This window comes from Bufo gargarizans, chromosome 4 (assembly GCF_014858855.1).
Source record: "Bufo gargarizans isolate SCDJY-AF-19 chromosome 4, ASM1485885v1, whole genome shotgun sequence".
NCBI classification, from domain to species: Eukaryota; Metazoa; Chordata; class Amphibia; order Anura; family Bufonidae; genus Bufo; species Bufo gargarizans.
This window is the reverse complement of record NC_058083.1, coordinates 299,169,874-299,188,496: the sequence shown is the minus strand read 5'-3', so window position 1 is coordinate 299,188,496 and position 18,623 is coordinate 299,169,874. Positions and strand designations below refer to the sequence as shown.

Genomic DNA, 18,623 nt, shown 5'->3' with positions numbered 1-18,623 from the left:
CATTCATGTGTGGGGTTGCTTCTCATCCAAGGGAGTGGGCTCACTCACAATTTTGCCCAAAAACACAGCCATGAATAAAGAATGGTACCAAAACACTCTCCAACAGCAACTTCTTCCAACAATCCAACAACAGTTTGGTGAAGAACAATGCATTTTCCAGCACGATGAAGCACTGTGCCTTAAGGCAAAAGTGATAACTAAGTGGCTCGGGGACCAAAACGTTGACATTTTGGGTCCATGGCCTGGAAACTCCCCAGATCTTAATCCCATTGAGAACTTGTGGTCAATCCCCAAGAGGCGGGTGGACAAACAAAAACCCACTAATTCTGACAAACTCCAAAGAGTGATTATGAAAGAATGGGTAGCTATCAGTCAGGAATTGGCCCAGAAGTTGATTGAGAGCATGCCCAGTCGAATTGCAGAGGTCCTGAAAAAGAAGAGCCAACCCTGCAAATACTGACTCTTTGCATAAATGTCATGTAATTGTCGATAAAAGCCTTTGAAACGTATGAAGTGCGTGTAACTATATTTCACTACATCACAGAAACAACTGAAACAAAAATCTAAAAGCAGTTTAGCAGCAAACTTTGTGAAAACTAATATTTGTGTCAATCTCAAAACTTTTCGCCACGACTGTAGTACTGTATGTAGCACAAATCGATTTGTTCATATGAACATATTTTCACTTTTTTAGGAGCTTCCCCACATCTCAGGACACGCCATTTGCCAGCAGATTAATATGGCCACACGTATCACATGGCCTTCTTAATCTGATGCATGTGCAGTTACTGCGAGTATCAGAGCACGCAAATGATCTGCGTACAAATCAATTCTATGAATTTGCCGCATACACAAATTTTACGACATGTGCACAATCCCTAGGCAGATTGTTAGTACATGTGCCAATACTCGCAGTAATGGCACATGCGCGATTTTAACACGGCTGTGCAATATGTTCAGCTATATTAATCTGCCAGGACATTCTTTGTCAGTAGAGGGATGCTCCCTCACAGAAGTAGAATTCATGCAGATGAATGAATCGAATTTGTAATAGAGATGAGTGAATCGATTTGGAATTCATCGGAATTTCTCAAAAAGTTCACATTGTAAATAACCTTTTGTGATTCATTTTGGGCGAATGAGAGAGAGAAAGAGAGAGAGAGAGAAAGAAAGATTTCCTAAGTGTCTTAGGAAACCAGAGTATTGTATACAAATTTCAGGGCAATTGGAGCACATTTATTTTGCACATGAATTGAATTTTTTCAAAAACATTTGGCAAATTGGATCCAAAACAAATTTGCTCATCTCTAATTTGTACAAATTGATTTGCTTATCTGTAATGGTATGCTATAACCAGGCATGGGATTCAGCCAGTTCCCTCCAGTTCTCCAGATCCGGTTGTTCAAATTACAACTGGATCGGAGAACCATGTTACCGGCTGAGTCCTGATCTGGTGCTTTGGCGGTATGTGCACCATGTATATGGTGTATTTATGTGTGTTGCATATATATGGTATATGTATATGTAAACGTGTTGTGACGCTGCGTGTCCGCCGTTGAGTAGGAAACCTGGTGTTAAAAATTTTAATCCCACCCCTGGCTATAACCATTCCCAGTGTGTCACATGAAAACCATTCCTTTCCTTAAAAAATATCCAAGAAGTATTATGGGCATATAAAGTGACATCAGTATTCTGAATCGTAATCCTCATCCTCATCTATGTGAGGTTTCCCATTTGATGCCTCAGAAACCTTCAGTTTTTTCTTACTTTCTTTGCCTTTGTCAAAAGTATAGTAGGTTTCACACTGTCGTAGCATGGTATTAGAGGACATCCACCTCTCCCCACGGCAGTATGGTGGCTCGGCACACTGTCCTTCCTTTATGTCAGTTCCTTTATCCAGTAGCAATCTTCGGACCTTAAGAAGACTGCAGGTGCAGTTCCAGGGGTTCCCATCTAAGTGGAGGTGTCTCAAGCGAGGCAGGGATTCGAGAACGTTATCATCTATGGAAGTCAGTTTATTGTTTCGAAGATTGAGAACCTGAAGATGCTTTAGTTCTTTTACATCATGGACTCCAACATGATCTATCTTGTTTCCTTTGAGGTCCAACCTTGTAAGAGTAGCTGGAAGCCTAAAAGTTGCAAAGAAACAGTGATACCGTTAAAGCAGATGATTAGGTACAAGTTGTGAGAAATTAGGGCGCATTCACATCACCGTTTTGTTTTCGGTTCTTCTGATCCGTCAGAAGAACAGGGAAAAAAAAGGATCCGTTATTATGAGTCATGCTCAGTTAGCATCAGTTTGCACTAAAAGTAACCGATCCGTCTTGAGCTTCAGTTTGTGTCAGTTCCGTCAGAGATCCGTTATTTTAAATGGGAAAAAAGTCCTGTGAGGAGGACTTTTTCTCTCATCTAAAATAATGGACGTCTAATGGAACTGACAAAAATGAACAAAATCAGATCATAACAGATGCTCAAAATAACGGATTCTAACAGAAGAATCGGATAAAAAAAATGGTGATAAAAAATGGCGCCCTTAGTAAGAAGCTGTTGTTTTGTCAGCTGGAGGCAGTAGTAGGGGTTGATAGTCACTGACAGAGAATGGGACGAATAGTGGAAAAAGTCACAGAACTCCAAATGCAGACATATTTGGGGAGATTTCTCAAAATTGGTGCAAAGGAAAAATGGCTTAGTTGCCCATTGCAAACAATTAGGTTTCGCCTTTCATTTTTCAAACCTCCTTTGGAAAATGAAAGGAACAATCTGATCAGTTTTCCTTTGCATCAGTTTTGAGAAATCTCCCCCATTCTGCATTCATTTAGGCCACTTTCACACAGTAAGTGTTTGATCAGTGATTGTGAGCCAAAACCAGAAGTGGAGGCTACAGAGATGAGGTATAATGGAAGGATCTGTGTTTAGATCTGCACCCGGTTCTGGCCTTATACACACGACTGTTGTGCGGCCATTCCGTGCATTGGGGACCGCAATTGCGGTCCCCAATGCCTAAGCAAGATCCGTGCAGCGGGCTGGACCCTTTAAACTTGACATGTCATGTTTTTTTGCGGTGCGGAACAACGGAAAGAAACACCACGGAAGCACTCCATAGTGCTTCCGGTGTTCCGTTCCGCATCTCTGGAATTGCGGACCCATTCAAGTGAATGGGTCCACATCCGCGCTGGATTTCCCACTAAGAGGAGGACGTAATCAGAAGAACCTAGGGCAGGCCAGAGGGGTGAATGGGGAGGGGTTCCATATGAGAAGCGACAAAGGGCCTGGGCAGCGGCCGCATGAACGCCACCCCTGGGCACCTTCAGAAGCTAATTAACATATTGAATAAAAGTGTTTTTCAGAGAAAATCAGTGATGGACAGCAATATGGAAGTTAGCACTCTAATATGGGGAATGTAATGGAGATCCTGATGTTAGTGTTCTATAATGGTGATTTTAGGTGAAAGACTCCCTTTAAAGGAAAATGGAGATTTTTTGGCAGATTTTCCATTTTAATTAAAAAAAATCTTTAACACATCGAGGGTTAACAGCTAAACAAAACTCAATGTGGTGGTAAACTACTGTAAGGGCACATGGCAGGGCGCAGAAGAAAAGGAACGCCATATAGTTTTTGGAAGGCAGATTTTGCTGGACTGGTTTTTAGATGCCATGTCCCATTTGAAGCCCCCTGATGCACCCTTACAGTAGAAACTCCCAAAAACTGACCCCATTTTGGAAACTAGGGGATAAGGTGCCAGTTTTACTGGTACTATTTGGGGGTACATATGAGTTTTAAGTTCTCTATATCGTTTTTTTGTGAGGCAAAGTAACCAAAAAATGTCTGTTTTGGCACAGTTTTTATTTTTTATAACATTCATATGACAGGGTAGATCCTGAGCTATTTTTATAGAACAGGTTGTTAGGGACGCAATTATATCAAATATGTCTACTTTCTTTGTTTGTGTAAGTTTTACATAATAAAGCATTTCTGAAAAAAAATTATGTTTTTGTGTCTCCATTTTCTGAACGCCTTATTTCTTGTATTTTTTTTTATGCCGATCAAGACGATCGGCATAAGAAAAACGTGCAGGGGCTTGTTTTTTGCAGGAAGAGTTGAAGTTTTTATTGGTACTATTTTTGGGTACATATGATCATTCATTATTACACTTTATGGGGCAAGATGACCAAAAATTGGTAGTTTTGGCACAGTTTTGATTTATTTACTTTTACAGCATTAAGTCATGTGACATTTTTATAGAGCAGATCGTTACGGATGTGGCAATACCTAATATGTATACTTTTTCTATTTATTTAAGTTTTACACAATAGTATTTTTTAAACCAAAAAAATGATGTTTTAGTGTCTCCATAGTCTGAGAGCCATAGCTTTTTTATTTTTTGACCGATTGTCTTAGATAGGGTCTAATTTTTTGCGGGATGAGGTGACAGTTTGATTGGTACTATTTTAGGGGGCTTATGCCTTTTTAATCGCTTGGTGTTGCACTTTTTTGTGATGTGACAAAAATGGCTTTTTCATTTTTTTTATGGTGTTTATCGAACTAAGTAGATCATGTGATATATATATATATATATATATATATCCATAGAAAGATTCAGGCAGCACTCCCTTCAGTGCAAATATAATAATGCAGGTGCCCGCGGTGGTCCCTCGATATGGGACAAATTCAGTAGAAAAGGAAAGTCCGCAGCACTCCTTTAAGTAAAAAAGTGAAATTTATTCACACATGTCAGACACAGGTCTGACATGTGTGAATAAATTTCACTTTTTTACTTAAAGGAGTGCTGCGGACTTTCCTTTTCTACTATATATATATATATATATATATATATATATATATATATATATATACTTAGCCGGTATGTGTGTTTTTTCCTTTTTTTATATATTTTTTTATTACAAAATCAGGGGCAAGTTTTTTTTCTTTTTTTACTAGAAACTTTATTTTTTATTAAAAACACTTTTTTTTATTTTGTCCCACTCGGGCTCTGATCCCCTCTGTAATGCATTACAATACATCTGTATTGTAATGCATTGCCTGTTAGTGTATTACACAGAGTAATACACTAACAGGTTGCCTAGGAGACCCAGCCTGGGGCTGGATCTCCTTGGCCCCCGTAGAAAGCAGGTCCCGCTGCTGTGCAAGGCATTGGGCAGCCTGTGCATGGCATGGGGCTGCCTTTTCACCCATCGGGCCCCGCCACAGCAGCGCGGCGACCCGATGGGCTCCCTCACCTGCCGCATGCACCTTCTATGCAGCGGTCAGCGCTGACCGCAGCATAGAAGGGGTTAATCCGCCAGCATCGCTGTAAAAGCATGGGGCCATCAGGGACTGCCGGGCCCCTGCAGTGATCGGACGAGCACTGCCCCGGTGCCTGCCTGATCACCATGACGCAATAGTACGTCAAAATACAGCAAGTCACTTGCCGCCATGACGTACTATTATGTCATATGTCGGGAAGGCGTAATATGTCACCAGTGTCGGACTGGGGTGACTAGGGCCCACCAGTAAAATAAATATTGGGGGCCCACCATACGGATACATTTGAATATTACCTGCTCACACAGCAGCAAGATGCTACCAGATGATTGAATATGGGGGTCCCTGCAGCAACTTTGAGAAAGTAGGTCTTGGCATAAGAGAATACTGGCGAGCTTTCCTCTATACCTAGAAGTCATCACAGCTCTGATTATGTCTATAATAATAATAATAATAAACTGGGGAGTTTCTTTAATAATCTATCAAGTTTTTTGTATGAACATAGGCTTGTTGAGGTGCTGTACATTGAATATATGTATGTAGTGCAGTAAGTCTACTGTGTTATGTGCCACTTGTGCAGGTGGTGGGAGAATAGGGGCCCACCTCGCTAAGGGGCCAACTGGGGGGATTCACCTGTACCCCTTTGGGCCAGTCCGAGCCTGTATGTCAAAAGTTTTTTTTTAAAGTTCTGTAACCCTTTAACCCCTTCAGCCACCTGGGGCAAATGTCTGGAATTGGCCATAACTCTGATTGTAGACATTTAACACCTCAGGTGCTGTGGTCAAATGTGACCACGGCATCTGAGAGTGGAAATTCCGTCAGCTGTACGTTCGTGGGCCAGAACGCTTTCCCCTCGCTGACATCTGGGAAAGCATCCTTACTGGTAATAGGCCTGAGCCTGTACACGGCTACCAGGCCTGTTACAGGTATATTCCAATGCAGGCCTGCAGCTGGCAGCACTAAGTTGGAATATACAGAATTTTCAGTAATCCATTCAATTCCATTATTGAATAGAAATCTCAATCTAATGACTGCATATTAAGGTCCTTTTTGGAGGTCTAAAAAAAGTAAAAAAAAACAAACATTTTTTTAACTATATAAAAATTCAAATGACCCTTCCCTTTCCCCAAAATTATACTGAAAATGAACCAAAAAAAATAAACATGGAATGTCTGAAAACGCCCGTACTATAAAAGGGGTTGTCTTGGTTCAGAGCTGAACCCGGACATTTCCCCTTCTAAACCCAGGCAGCCCTCTGAGATGAACATTTCATACTAAAGCCATCGGGAACACTGCTAGGCAGGAGCCTTTGCCTAGCAGTGTAAAAATGTAAACAGAACAGCCCTTGCCCTGCGCTATACAGCGCAGGGTAAGGGAGAGCATTGGAGCATGAAATGCTCCGATGCTCATCTCAGAGGGGCTGCCTAGGTAAAGAAGGGGATATCAAACTATAAAATATAAAACTACTTATCCCATACGGCATAACAGAAATAAAAAAAAATCTAAATGGGTGATTATGCTGTTTTTCGTTGCTTCACCCCCCTCCAAAAATAAATAAATGAATACAGTGAGCAAAAGTCAAACGCACTCCAACATCGTTCTGCAAAAAAATGCGCCCTTACACAGGTCCATAGACATAACTTTAAAATAGTTATGGGGGTCACAATATGGCCATGAAAAGAAAAAAATATTTTAACGTTTTTATTTTGTTTTCAGTATTAAAACACAAGAAAAACGATATAAGGGTTCTGGCCCAGAGAATGAAGGGCTCAGGTCAGTTTTACTGTATATGGAATGCTGTGAAAACCCATAAATCTGTGGCGGAATTGCATATTTTTTCCTTCCAATTCCATCCCATTTGGAATATTTTTTCCAGCTTCACACTACATTGTATGCAATGGTAAATGGTACAAATAGAAAGTACAACTTTTCCCGCAAAAAACAATAACATTAGATGCTCCGGAATTGTTATTACATGGGGAATTTAAGTAGTTACTAAAACAGACATGTCAGGAGAGGTTATAGGTCATCTTTAATATTGACCATTCAATTCCACATGAGTTAATAAGCACTTACCCCAGAGGGAGAGATGTTAGCAGATTTTGCTCCATAGCTAGGTTGGACAAGTGACCACATCCCTGAAGTGCTTTGTCTTCAAATACAATCATGCCGTTATTATCCAGGAAGAGGTGTTTGAGGCTGGCCAAGCCTTTCATATCTTGCACCGTTATTCTTGAAATCTGATTATTGCTGTAGTCAAGTCTCTGTAACTTAGTTGGTAGTTTATGAGGGAGAGTTGAGAGTTGGTTCTTGGACAGATCTAAAGAAGTCAGATTGGTAACTACATGTAGCCCATCCACTGAAAACAACTGATTTCCAGAAAGATTAAGATCAAAAAGATTTTCCAGTTGCTTCAACTCTCTGACACGGACACTTTTTAAATAATTTCTCTCTAACCTCAAAGACAGTAGGGATTTAGGTAGTTGTGGTGGAACTCTAATAAGTTGGTTTCCAGCTATCCTGAGATATTGTAAGCTTGGAAAATGTGTGAAGAAGTTTTCATAGAAGAACATCAGTTTGTTGTTCTCCATATTGAGGTATTTGAGATTGAGAAGCCTAGACACTCCAGATATGGTGTGCATACCATTACCATCCAGAATAAGGGTCTGTAAGTTACTAAGTGGAGAAAAGACCTCAAATGATAATGTACTGAGGAGGTTGTTCTGGACTTCAAGAATTCGGAGTTTGGTTAAACCGTCAAAGTCTTGGAGATTTAATGAACAAATTGAATTATCACCCAATTTTAGGACTTCCAGCTTTGATGGAAGTGATTGGGGAATACTGGTGAGTTTATTCTTCCATACTTCCAACATCTTCAAGTTATTTAGTGCCTTGAACGTATTGTTTTCAATAGTCTCTATTCCACAGGAAAATAACACCAGTTCCTGCAAGCCCGGCATCTCACCGAAGTCTAAAAACTGACAGAAAAGATGTTATATCAAAAACTGGTATCATAACAGCTATCATTGTGTCACATAATGGGTAATACATGAGGAGACCTAACAACAACTTACTAAGGCTGGGTTCACGGTGAGTTTAGACCACTGCTGGGTTTTCCATCAGGAGCATACGGTTATCTTTGAACTCTATTTGATCACCTTTATGTTCACTTCCATCTTTTTTGCTGGACAGTATGCTGTGGCAGACCACAATATTCTATTTGTCAAAAAAGACAGAAATCAACTAAAAGAAAGTTAAATGGAGCCCGAAGATGATTCCGATGGACTCTGCTTCATTGAAGTGAATTGATCTGTGGGGTTATACCACTGAATGCAGTTTTAGGGTCGTCAACCCTTTACTCCAGATAGAAAGCCAAGCAGAGGGGCCAAACTTAATGTGAATGCAGCATAAAGCTGAGTAGGTTATATCAAACATTTCCATGAAGTGTGCTGTTCCTAACATGCCCTCTATGTGCCAGGCAAAATATGTACTTACTTAAAGGGAATCTTTTGCCAGTTTTATTATGCCCTATCTGAGGACAGCAAAAACCTGTGACAGATCTCCTTAGCAGAACACTGGGTCACTTACTGACTGAATGCACAATGGAGAGACCTCAAATTCAGGAGGACCCGGCTCTCCCGACCCTTGTCTATTGAATGCAATAGCCTCAGGGGACGGAAAAAGCTGAGAACTCCTTTAAGGGGTTTTCTGAGATTTTTATACTGATGACCAGTCCTCTGGATAAGTCATCAATATCTGATCGTGAGGGTCCACACCTGGAAACCCCTCCGATCAGCTGTTTGAGAAGGCACCAGGCTCCTGTGAGCACCGAGGCCTTCTCACAGCTTTTCCCAGTAACAACATGTTCATGTGTCACGTGGCCGAGGAGCAGCTCAGCCCCATTCAGGTGAATGGGACTGAGTGTGATACCAAGCAAAGCCACTATACAGTGTACGGCGCTGTGCTTAGTGAGCTACCAGAAGGCAGTGGCACTCACAGGAGTGCCGATGCCTTCTCAAAAAAGTGGGGTCTGACACTAATCAGATACTGATGACCTATCCTGAGGATAGGTCATCAGTCTAAAAATCTCAGAAAACCCTCTTAATATGAGGACTCCTGAGCTTGTGCACTGTATTGAGTGGACTCCAGTGCTCGGGTGGTGTTCAATACAGATTTTAGTAAAATGGCTGGATCAGTTAAAGAAATTGACCAATGTTTTGTTAAGGGGATCTGTTATAAGGCACAATAATACTGGTAACAGATTCCCTTTAACTCCTTCCTGACATCTGCATTACATGTACAACTTGTCTTGCAAAAAAACAAGCTCTCTTATTGTGAACAGTAAAATAAAAAAAATTCATGGCTCTGTGAAGGCAGGGAGTAAAATACAAAAATGGAAAATCACCATGTCAGGAAGGGGTTAAAGGAGTTGTCCCAGGATGCCAACTAGTCTGTCCACAGGTGTGTTCCTCATGTGCATAAAGTAGAGATCTAGCATGTAGAGTGGCACTCCTTCAAACTTTACGGGACTGCCACAGACAGTAGAGCACTGTACCCTGCTGTCTCCAGTAGTCCCACAGCCTTTAGGTCAGTGGACATCGAAACAGTGTGATTGAAAAATAAAAAAAGTTATGGTTCTGGGAAGGCAGGGAATAAAAAATGAAAATGAAAAAACAAAATCTTTGTGTCAGGGAAGGGATATATATATATATATATATATATATATATATATATATATATATATATATTAGTTATGTAGTACTCTTTTTGCCCAGTAGATGGCAAACCAAGCAGAGTTTTAAAAACATCAACATAAATTAAAGGGAACCTGCCAGGAAATTCTTGCTGCCTAAACCACAGGCAGCATGAAATCCTGTCAGGCTGTCTCATTATGGAAAGCTACAGTTGAAACTTGAACACGGATACGGAAACAAATAACGTTCGTGTGCATGTAGCCTAAATGCAGTATTTTCAGAGCAACCAGAACAGTGCAGCCATCATTTTTGCAACAGTCTATATTTTGGTTTATTGACAGAATACAGGTAACTTGTACTCTAATGATGGACTTGCACAGTTAACTCTAAGGACATGTTCACACATACAGCTGCGCCAAAATTTCACAGAAAACCCACCGGCGGCTGCATTCTTTCTGCTTCCCATACATCTCAATAGGAGGCAGCGCTGAGGATCGCGGAGTGGCAGATTAAGGGTCCATTCACACGTCCGTTGTTTCTTTCCTGATCTGTTCCGTTTTTTTGCGGAACAGATCTGGACCCATTCATTTTCAATGGGTCCTGAAAAAAATCGGACAGCACAATGTCTGATTTTTTTTCAGGACCCATTGAAAATGAACGGGTACGGATCTGGTCCAGATCTGTTCCGCAAAAAACGGAACAGATCAGGAAAGAAACAACGGACGTTTGAATGGACCCTAAAACCGCGGCCATGTCGCGATTGGACATGTCGCAAAAGTCTTCTGAAAAAACTATTGTGTGAACGGGCCCCAATACTTGCTATAACGACATGAATGAGCCCATACTGGGACTTTTCTCAAGCAGTGACAACATACAATGGTGCAATGTGCAAGTATATAAACACCTCCATAGTAATTGATGATTAAACATAATTAGTGAATAAAACACAATTCTTATACATAAGTGAAAATAGAAAATGATCTATCACCAAACTTCATTGTAATCATTATAGATAATCCATATGTGAAGGAAAAAATAAATAATTCATAATAATTCATTTCTATCCATGTCTTCTACATAATTAGTGATAATCAACATATCCCGCAGTAATATAATTAAGTTATCTCACAGTTGTGTGGACACAGGTGGAAGTTAAAAACAAAACCGATAAGGAAACCACACACCAGCATGGACCCGTTGCATGTGTATTCAGCGTCATGTACTGCGCATGTTCTCAGGTTGCCAGTGTTTCCCTGTGGAGCGCATTACCCAGCGGCCCAGCAATACTCGTGCTGGGTCACGTGATCCCGCCCCACATGGAACACGCTCTGAACCGCAAGCATTGACCCTACTGATGCAGTCATGTGATGTGACTATATGCTACAGAACTACGTATTTCTTGCCATTGAAACAATACAAGAGAAATCCAAGTTCATTTACAGTATAATGGGGGAACAGATAATAATGGGATGGAGATTCCACATATCACGCCGCATCTTCCACTGCACACGAGACATGTCGGAGGGCCGATGCAGCATCACGGACATCAAACACAGCCGCAGCAAGCCACAAACTCCTATCTCTAATATGAAAATATAATATAAGTTCCCCCATTGTAAAAGGGATAATAGGCAACCCTGACCCATGACACAATCCTGTTACATGTTTAATCATCAATTACTCTGGCACCATTGTATGTTGTCACTGCCTGAGAAAAGTCCCAGTAAGAGGACTGAAACGTCGCCGTCTGGTGATTAAAGAACATTCTGTTTAATTTACTACTTTTGGGAGTGCCGTGGAATTCTTTCCTTTTTGTCTTTTCAGTTGGTGGATCGCCTCTTCATCCGCTGGCACACAGCATCTATTTGACCGCTGTGCTGCTCATACCATTTTCAAGTTTTTATCTATCTCTTCCCGAAAGAGAGTCCGATTCCTGGCACCCCCGCTGATCGACAGTTTGAAGAGGAGGCGGTGCTTGTGCTAGCGCTACTTCCTCTTCAAGATTACTCTGCACTTTGTCTCGGGGCGCAGTGTAATTAAAAGTACTTGTTCTATTCACTTGAATGGGATGAACGCTTGTAATTACACTACGCCGCCACTGCAAGGGTAATGACGCACAGTGCCTGGAGTCGGACCCCCACCCTTCAGATATTGATGACTTATCCTGAGGATAGGTCATCAATATGTACTGTCTGCACAACTTCACTTCAATGGGGCTGAGCTGTGTACAGGCCTTGTAACATAGCCGTGGCATCACTGGCCTGCGGGAAGCAGCGAGAAAGCCACAGCCTCCTCAAACAGCTGATCGGCTGGGTACCGGATGTCAGACCCCTGCCGATCATCTATTCAAAGGATAGATCATCAGTAAGAAAAAGGTGTAGAACCCCTTTAAGTTTGTTTTCTTGCTTATATAGACAAACCACGTATGGAAATCTACTAACACATGTATACACAGGTATGCATTAAATGATTACATAATTGCTGACATCGTCCTACCTGTACGCGCCTGATCTTGCTGTGACTGATGTATAGCTTCCCAATGGTAGCAGGAACATTACTTGGGATGGCCGACACTCTGTAACATTGTATGGTCCTGGGGGAGTCACAGCTGCAGCGCCGAGGGCAGGAGGCCATACCCCCACCCAGGTAGAGAGCAAGACACAGAACTGTAGTGGTAATCATTATGTCTTCAGCACCAGGGATAGGCCCGGGCATCTATATATGTGCTATAGCGCGAACATGTGTGTTTACAGGTGATAGGAAACAATAGTGCCCCGACCAGGGCTGGTGATGTGGGTAAACACCAGTATGCTGAGAACCTGTACTGGAATGTGCCTATCTGCACTGTGTGTGTTTTCTGATAAGCCACGTATACCAGATAACACTGTAGAGATAGATCATGGAGATGACAAGAAGAAGATAATGTACGGCTGTGTGGAGAAACCCAGATTTACTTGTATAATCACATCCACACTAGACAAATCCCCTATAGGGTCAGACATCGCCAAAGCTGCTTTCTATTTACGCTACATCACCTTTGTAGAACTAGTGATTTCCTGCAGTGCAATATATTAAAATGTGTGGTTTTTGGCCATGTGTGAAAATATATTTTTTTAAACTTTCTAAAGGAAGTGGATTACATTTGTCAAACTGTGGATGTCGACCATCACCGGTTCTTGACTAAAACCTTTCCTGGCACAGCAACAAACAAGTCAACAATTAAAACAGGAGGATGGGGGCTCTGCTCACAAGAGCTTACAATCTGTTAGGAGATGGGGGTGACACAGAAAGTAACAAGTGCTTGATCTGTACTTGGTCTGGGAGTAGATGTAAAGCTGTGGGGGTCAGTCATCAGCCAATATCTGTAGTGAGTCTGGGTGCATAGGGAGTGATGGATACAGTTGGATGATGGATCAGGCTCTGAAGGATGAGGTTGGGGAGGGCAGATGAATACAGAAATTAGATTAGGGTATGTGATAGTCCACCCTAAAAAGATGTGTTTTTAGGGAGCACCTAAAACTGTGGATGTTGGGAATTAACCTTATTCCTTGGGGTAGGGTATTCCAGAGTGAGAGGTTTGGATTATGGTGGATGCCAGGCTTACATTGCTTTCAGAGGGTAGATCATGGGTAGGTGGTAGACAGAGATGAGAGAGGAGATGTATGGGGGGTGGAGCACCATGGATAGTGTTGTGGGTGAGAGTGAGGAGTTTAAATTGAATCCTATACTGTATGGGCAACCAGTGCGAAGACTGGCATAGGGTGAAGGCATTGGAGGAGTGGTTAGGGCTCATTCAGACACCCATATGTACTGGGAACTTAAAGGGAATCTGTCACCAGTTTTCTGCTGCCCTCCCTTTTAAATCCTAACGGCTCCAGCACGGTCCAACTAGACTCCATAATCATGAGTTCACGGCTCTCCCCACCAACCTGCCTCTGATTGATAGTTTTTTCCATATGAAACAGCAGCAGATAGGTGGGGAAAGCCATGAGACATGGAGGAGAAGCCACAATCTAAAAGTCATTATATCCCTCCTAAGGCAGAATTCCCTTTTGGAAGTAAAGGTCAAAAATGGGGTTCATATTCTTGGTGGAAGATGTGCGGCTTGCAAATTCATGATTAGAGCAACACCATTTGATGATTCTAGTGGAGCTCATCGATACAAAATTGTCCACAACATCACCTGTCTTACTGAAGCTGTTATTTATTAGGCAACGTGCCCATGTGGGCTTATCCATGTCTAGACCTTTAAGGCTAGGGCTTCACGACAACATATGTTGCGCAACAATTTTTATAATGATAGTTTATGGTGTGGCACTGCAACACCATAAACCTGTGGTAAGGTGACAGGTGATGCTGTGGACAAGTTGCAAAGTATCCCCAGGCATTTTCGTGATTATCACAACAGTAATCCCAGTGGTTTAAAAATGAGAGGCATAGATAGAGTCTATTTAGGCTCTAGAGGTGGAGACCTCCAAAAGGCTTTATTGAAAAAAGAGACAAAATGGATTGTCTCACCGAATATGGTGATTCTATCAGGACTCAATCAGGCGGTCAGCTTCCAATCCTTCTTATAATAGGCGTTTTTTCATTTTGTCAGGCATTTGGATTTATTTATTTTTATCATGTTTTGTTCTTCTTTTCTAGGTCTATTGTCCCTATACTAGTTTTAGGACGTATTGACATCTACGGTTGAAAATTATCATTGTGAAGTCCGGATGAAGTGATCTATGCGATTTAGAAGAACTCAATTCGTAGTCATATATTTGGATTTAGTTTTTTATTTTTATTCTCAATTCATTTATTTATTTTATTTTTTATTTCATGCACATTAAATGCATGTGTTTGACACATTATGTATTGTCACTTTTTTATAGTATTTATTCTGTAAATTTCTTGTAATCATGTATTTTTATGAATAGGAGGCACTTTATACATATTTTGTAATCATGTATTTTCATCAATATAAGGCATATAATCATAATTATGTAATTTTATTTATTTTTGAATTGTTTTCTCATATAATCACATATTTTCCATTTACATTTTGTCACATCTGGGTATGTGGGGTAGGTATCGATATTTTTCTTCACTTACATTTTGTGAGGCTTATCCTTCTTTATGCGCAGACGCATGGCATTGGCGCGCTGCGTTCTACCGGCTGGGGCACATCAGACTTGCGTGAAGTCAAGACCACGTCGGATATCACGTGACCCAGAAGCACGCTTTGGCGTGGGCCGGTAGAGCCCATCACCATGCTGTTGCGCCGCTTAGCATGACGCAGGTGAGCCTAATGGGGACTTAATAAGACTTACTGGATTAGGGGCCTATATATGCCTGGCTTTTTTAATTCAATACACCTCCTGACGAAGCCAGTAGGTGAAACGCGCGTCGAGAGGGACACTTTTCCTGGCCACATTTTCAAGATCTCTCAGACTATGTGTTAATAGGATTGTTCCTTGTTTTGGGTCTTCTTCATTTTGGACTTTCCTCATTTGGGGGTTTTTCATGGCCAACATCATATACATTTATTTTGATAGCAGTATTTATTATCCAACATTGAGATATATGTGGGTGTTACCATTAGTGTGTATTGATCATTTCGCTTCATTGATTTACATACCATTTTTTGTTATTACAGTTTCATTTATATATTTTTTCAATTTTTGATACTATTGTATCTGGCTAATTTTTTGTACATATCCGGTGAGACATAGAGTGTGGGTTGCACCACCGGGGTGCACTCTATTGTTGGGGTCTCTTCTGTGGGATTAGACCAGTTGGGCTATCTTTCGCTCACATGCATCAATAAGCATTGGGCACAAATCACCCCATCTCTGGTTCACCAGTTGTCCTGCTTTGGACAATTTCTGGTATGTACTAACCACTATATAATTGCAACTCCGCTTTGGAGATGCTCTGACCTAGTCATCTAGCCATCATAAGTTGACCCTAATTAAAGTCATTCAAATCTTTATACTTGCCCATTTGTCCTAATTCAAACATATCAGCTTTCAAAACTGACTGTTCATTTCCTTCCCCTTGACAGGTGTCATTGTAATGAGATAATCTATGTTGTTCACTCCACCTATAATTTTTTTTATAATATGACTGATCTCTGCATATAACTGAGTATTATAATTCAGAAGTGGACTGGCAACTTAAAGTGGCCCTGGAAAAAAATACTTAAAAAGTAGCCCCATGTTGTAGGTGGGTCCAAATTGACAGAAGGCAAGGGTAAAACAAGTAGGCAGAGCCAGTAACACCATAGTGCAACCCAAAATACCGCCCCACTAGGATTAAATGCCACAGTGCAGCACAAAATACTGCCACCCCCACCGCAGGATTTAACGGCATCACCGTTATACAGTTGAATTCAGGAGGACACCTGCATCTACCGGCCGGGTGCATAATTGCATGGTGCTCCTAGCATTAATTAATGCTTAGAGCAGGGATCAACAACCTTCGGCACTCCAGCTGCTGTGAAAGTACAACTCCCTACTCCTCCTTTCACTTCTATGGGAATTACAAGAAAGGCCAAGTATGTGTGCATGCTGGGTGTTGTAGTTTCACAGCAGCTGGAGTGCAGAAGGTTGCTGATCTCTGGCTTAGAGGATCAGATTATTATGTACCGGACCATCAACCATGAGGAGGGCTCAGCCGGCCCACTGGGCATCAGCCCACCAGGAAATCTCCCTGTAGGGTATATAGCAAATCCGCCCATCCTATAAGGCCCCTTTCACACGGGCAAGTTTTCCACGCGGGTGCAATGCGTGAGGTGAGTGCATTGCACACCCACTGAATCTGGACCAATTCACTTCTATGGGGCTGTGCACATGAGCAGAGCATGCTCTATTTTGTGCGTTTTTCATGCATAGAAGTGAATGGGGCTGCGTGAAAATCGCAAGCATCCGCAAGCAAGTGCGGATGCGGTGCGATTTTCATGCACGGTTGCTAGGAGATGATCGGGATGGGGACCCGATCATTATTATTTTCCCTTATAACATGGTTATAAGGGAAAAGAATAGCATTCGTAATACAGAATGCATAGTACAATAGCGCTGGAGGGGTTAAAAAATAATAATAATAATTTAACTCACATTAATCCACTTGTTCACGCAGCCCGGCTTCTCTTCTGTCTTCATCTTTGCTGTGCACAGGTATAGGACCTGTGGCGACGTCACTGCGCTCATCACATGGTCCGTCACAAGATCCATCACCAGCTCTATTATACTAAGCATTCAGTATTCAGAATGCTATTATTTTCCCTTATAACCATGTTACATGGGAAAATAATAAAATCTACACAACACCGATCCCAAACCCAAACTTCTGTGAAGAAGTCCGGGTTCGGGTCTGGGTACCAAACATGCCGATTTTTCTCACGCACGTGCAAAATGCATTACAATGTTTTGCATTCGCGCTGAAAAATCGAGCATGTTCCTGCAACGCACCCACATCTTTCCCCGCAACGCTTATGTGAAACCAGCCTAAATCCTCTAAGGTCTCATTTTCACTTTCAGTGTTTGGTCAGTGATTTGAGTAGGGATGAAACATCCAAAGTCGATTCGCATAAAACTTTGTTCTAATACTGTACGGAGCAGGAGCTCCGTACAGTATTAGAATGTATTGGCTCCGGTGAGCTGAAGTTATTGCTTAACGAAGTCTTGCGAGACTTTGCACAATAACTTCATAAATTAATTTGTTCTGTACAAAACCATTTCCCAAACTCGGGTTCGGTTCCAAGGTACTGCTCCGTACAGATACTGCTCCGTACAGTATTAGAACAAAGTTTTATGCGAATCGACTTCGGATGTTTGATCTGAAGTCGATTCGCTCATCCCTAATTGTGAGCTAAAAGCAGACATGAAGCCTCCACAGAGATCAGGTATGATGGAAAGATCTGCACCTGTTCTGTGGCTTTGACCTGCACCTGATTTTTGCTCACAAATCACTGACCAAATAACTGAAATGTGAATGAGGCCTAAGAAGCAGACCATAAACAGTGAAAAAGTACCATGGAAATATTTGTGCCTCTTCAGTGTTTTGGACCCACTCTTGGTTTTGGCTTACAAATACTGATGGAAAATTCAGACCAATTACTGACCGTCTGAAAGTGGCCTTAGTTTATAGAATTATGTCAAAATGTTGTGGCTCCTTTAAATAATATGTGGCCACCGGACCAAGAAAGGCTGTTCATCCCTATACTAAGCCACACATTCAGCCAAAATTCTAAAAAGAGAAGTCGGTCCTGTCCTTTACATCTTCTCTCCTTTTATAATCCTCTTCTCATTTTGGCTCCCAAAACTGTATCAGGAAACCTGACCATGTGGCCGTACCCCAAAGGAGCAGCACGAATGAGGAGGAGGAGAGTTCCTAATTGTGCGGCTTGTATCTACCACTGTTATAGGAGGCTGTAGCTCTCACTGTGAGTGGTCCTGTATCTATTACCATTAACCTCTTCAGGACACATGACGTACCGGCAGGGCCGGCTCCAGGTTCATGTGGGCCCTTGGGCGATAAATCCCAGTGGGCCCCCATGAGGCATTTTTTTACATTGACATGTCCCCCTGTGGCTCCCACACGGTATAATGACCCCCCAGTGGCTCCTATACAGTATAATGACTACTAGTGGCCCTTCACACAGTATAATGACTACTAGTAGCC

The 18,623-nt window shown here is 41.8% G+C and overlaps 1 protein-coding gene across 1 annotated transcript; it reads right to left on the bottom strand.

The window, feature by feature from the left end:
- Nucleotides 1-1,582: 1,582 nt before the first annotated feature.
- LOC122933785 (nephrocan-like) lies at nt 1,583-12,590 on the bottom strand. The gene is made up of 3 exons (XM_044288799.1): nt 12,453-12,590; nt 7,339-8,240; nt 1,583-2,129 (listed from the first exon to the last, which is right to left on the bottom strand). The coding sequence occupies exons 1-3, from the start codon at nt 12,588-12,590 to the stop codon at nt 1,685-1,687; spliced, it is 1,485 nt and encodes a 494-aa protein (XP_044144734.1). The 3' UTR covers nt 1,583-1,684.
- Nucleotides 12,591-18,623: the final 6,033 nt, after the last annotated feature.

Coding starts and splice junctions, on each gene's coding strand:
- LOC122933785 (XM_044288799.1), bottom strand. CDS start 12,590: ATGGCCTCCTGCCCTCGGCGCTGCAGCTGTGACTCCCCCAGGACCATA. Junction 8,241..12,452: donor GCAAGATCAGGCGCGTACAG/GTAGGACGATGT, acceptor CTTTTCTGTCAG/TTTTTAGACTTCGGTGAGAT. Junction 2,130..7,338: donor CTAACATCTCTCCCTCTGGG/GTAAGTGCTTAT, acceptor TGCAACTTTTAG/GCTTCCAGCTACTCTTACAA.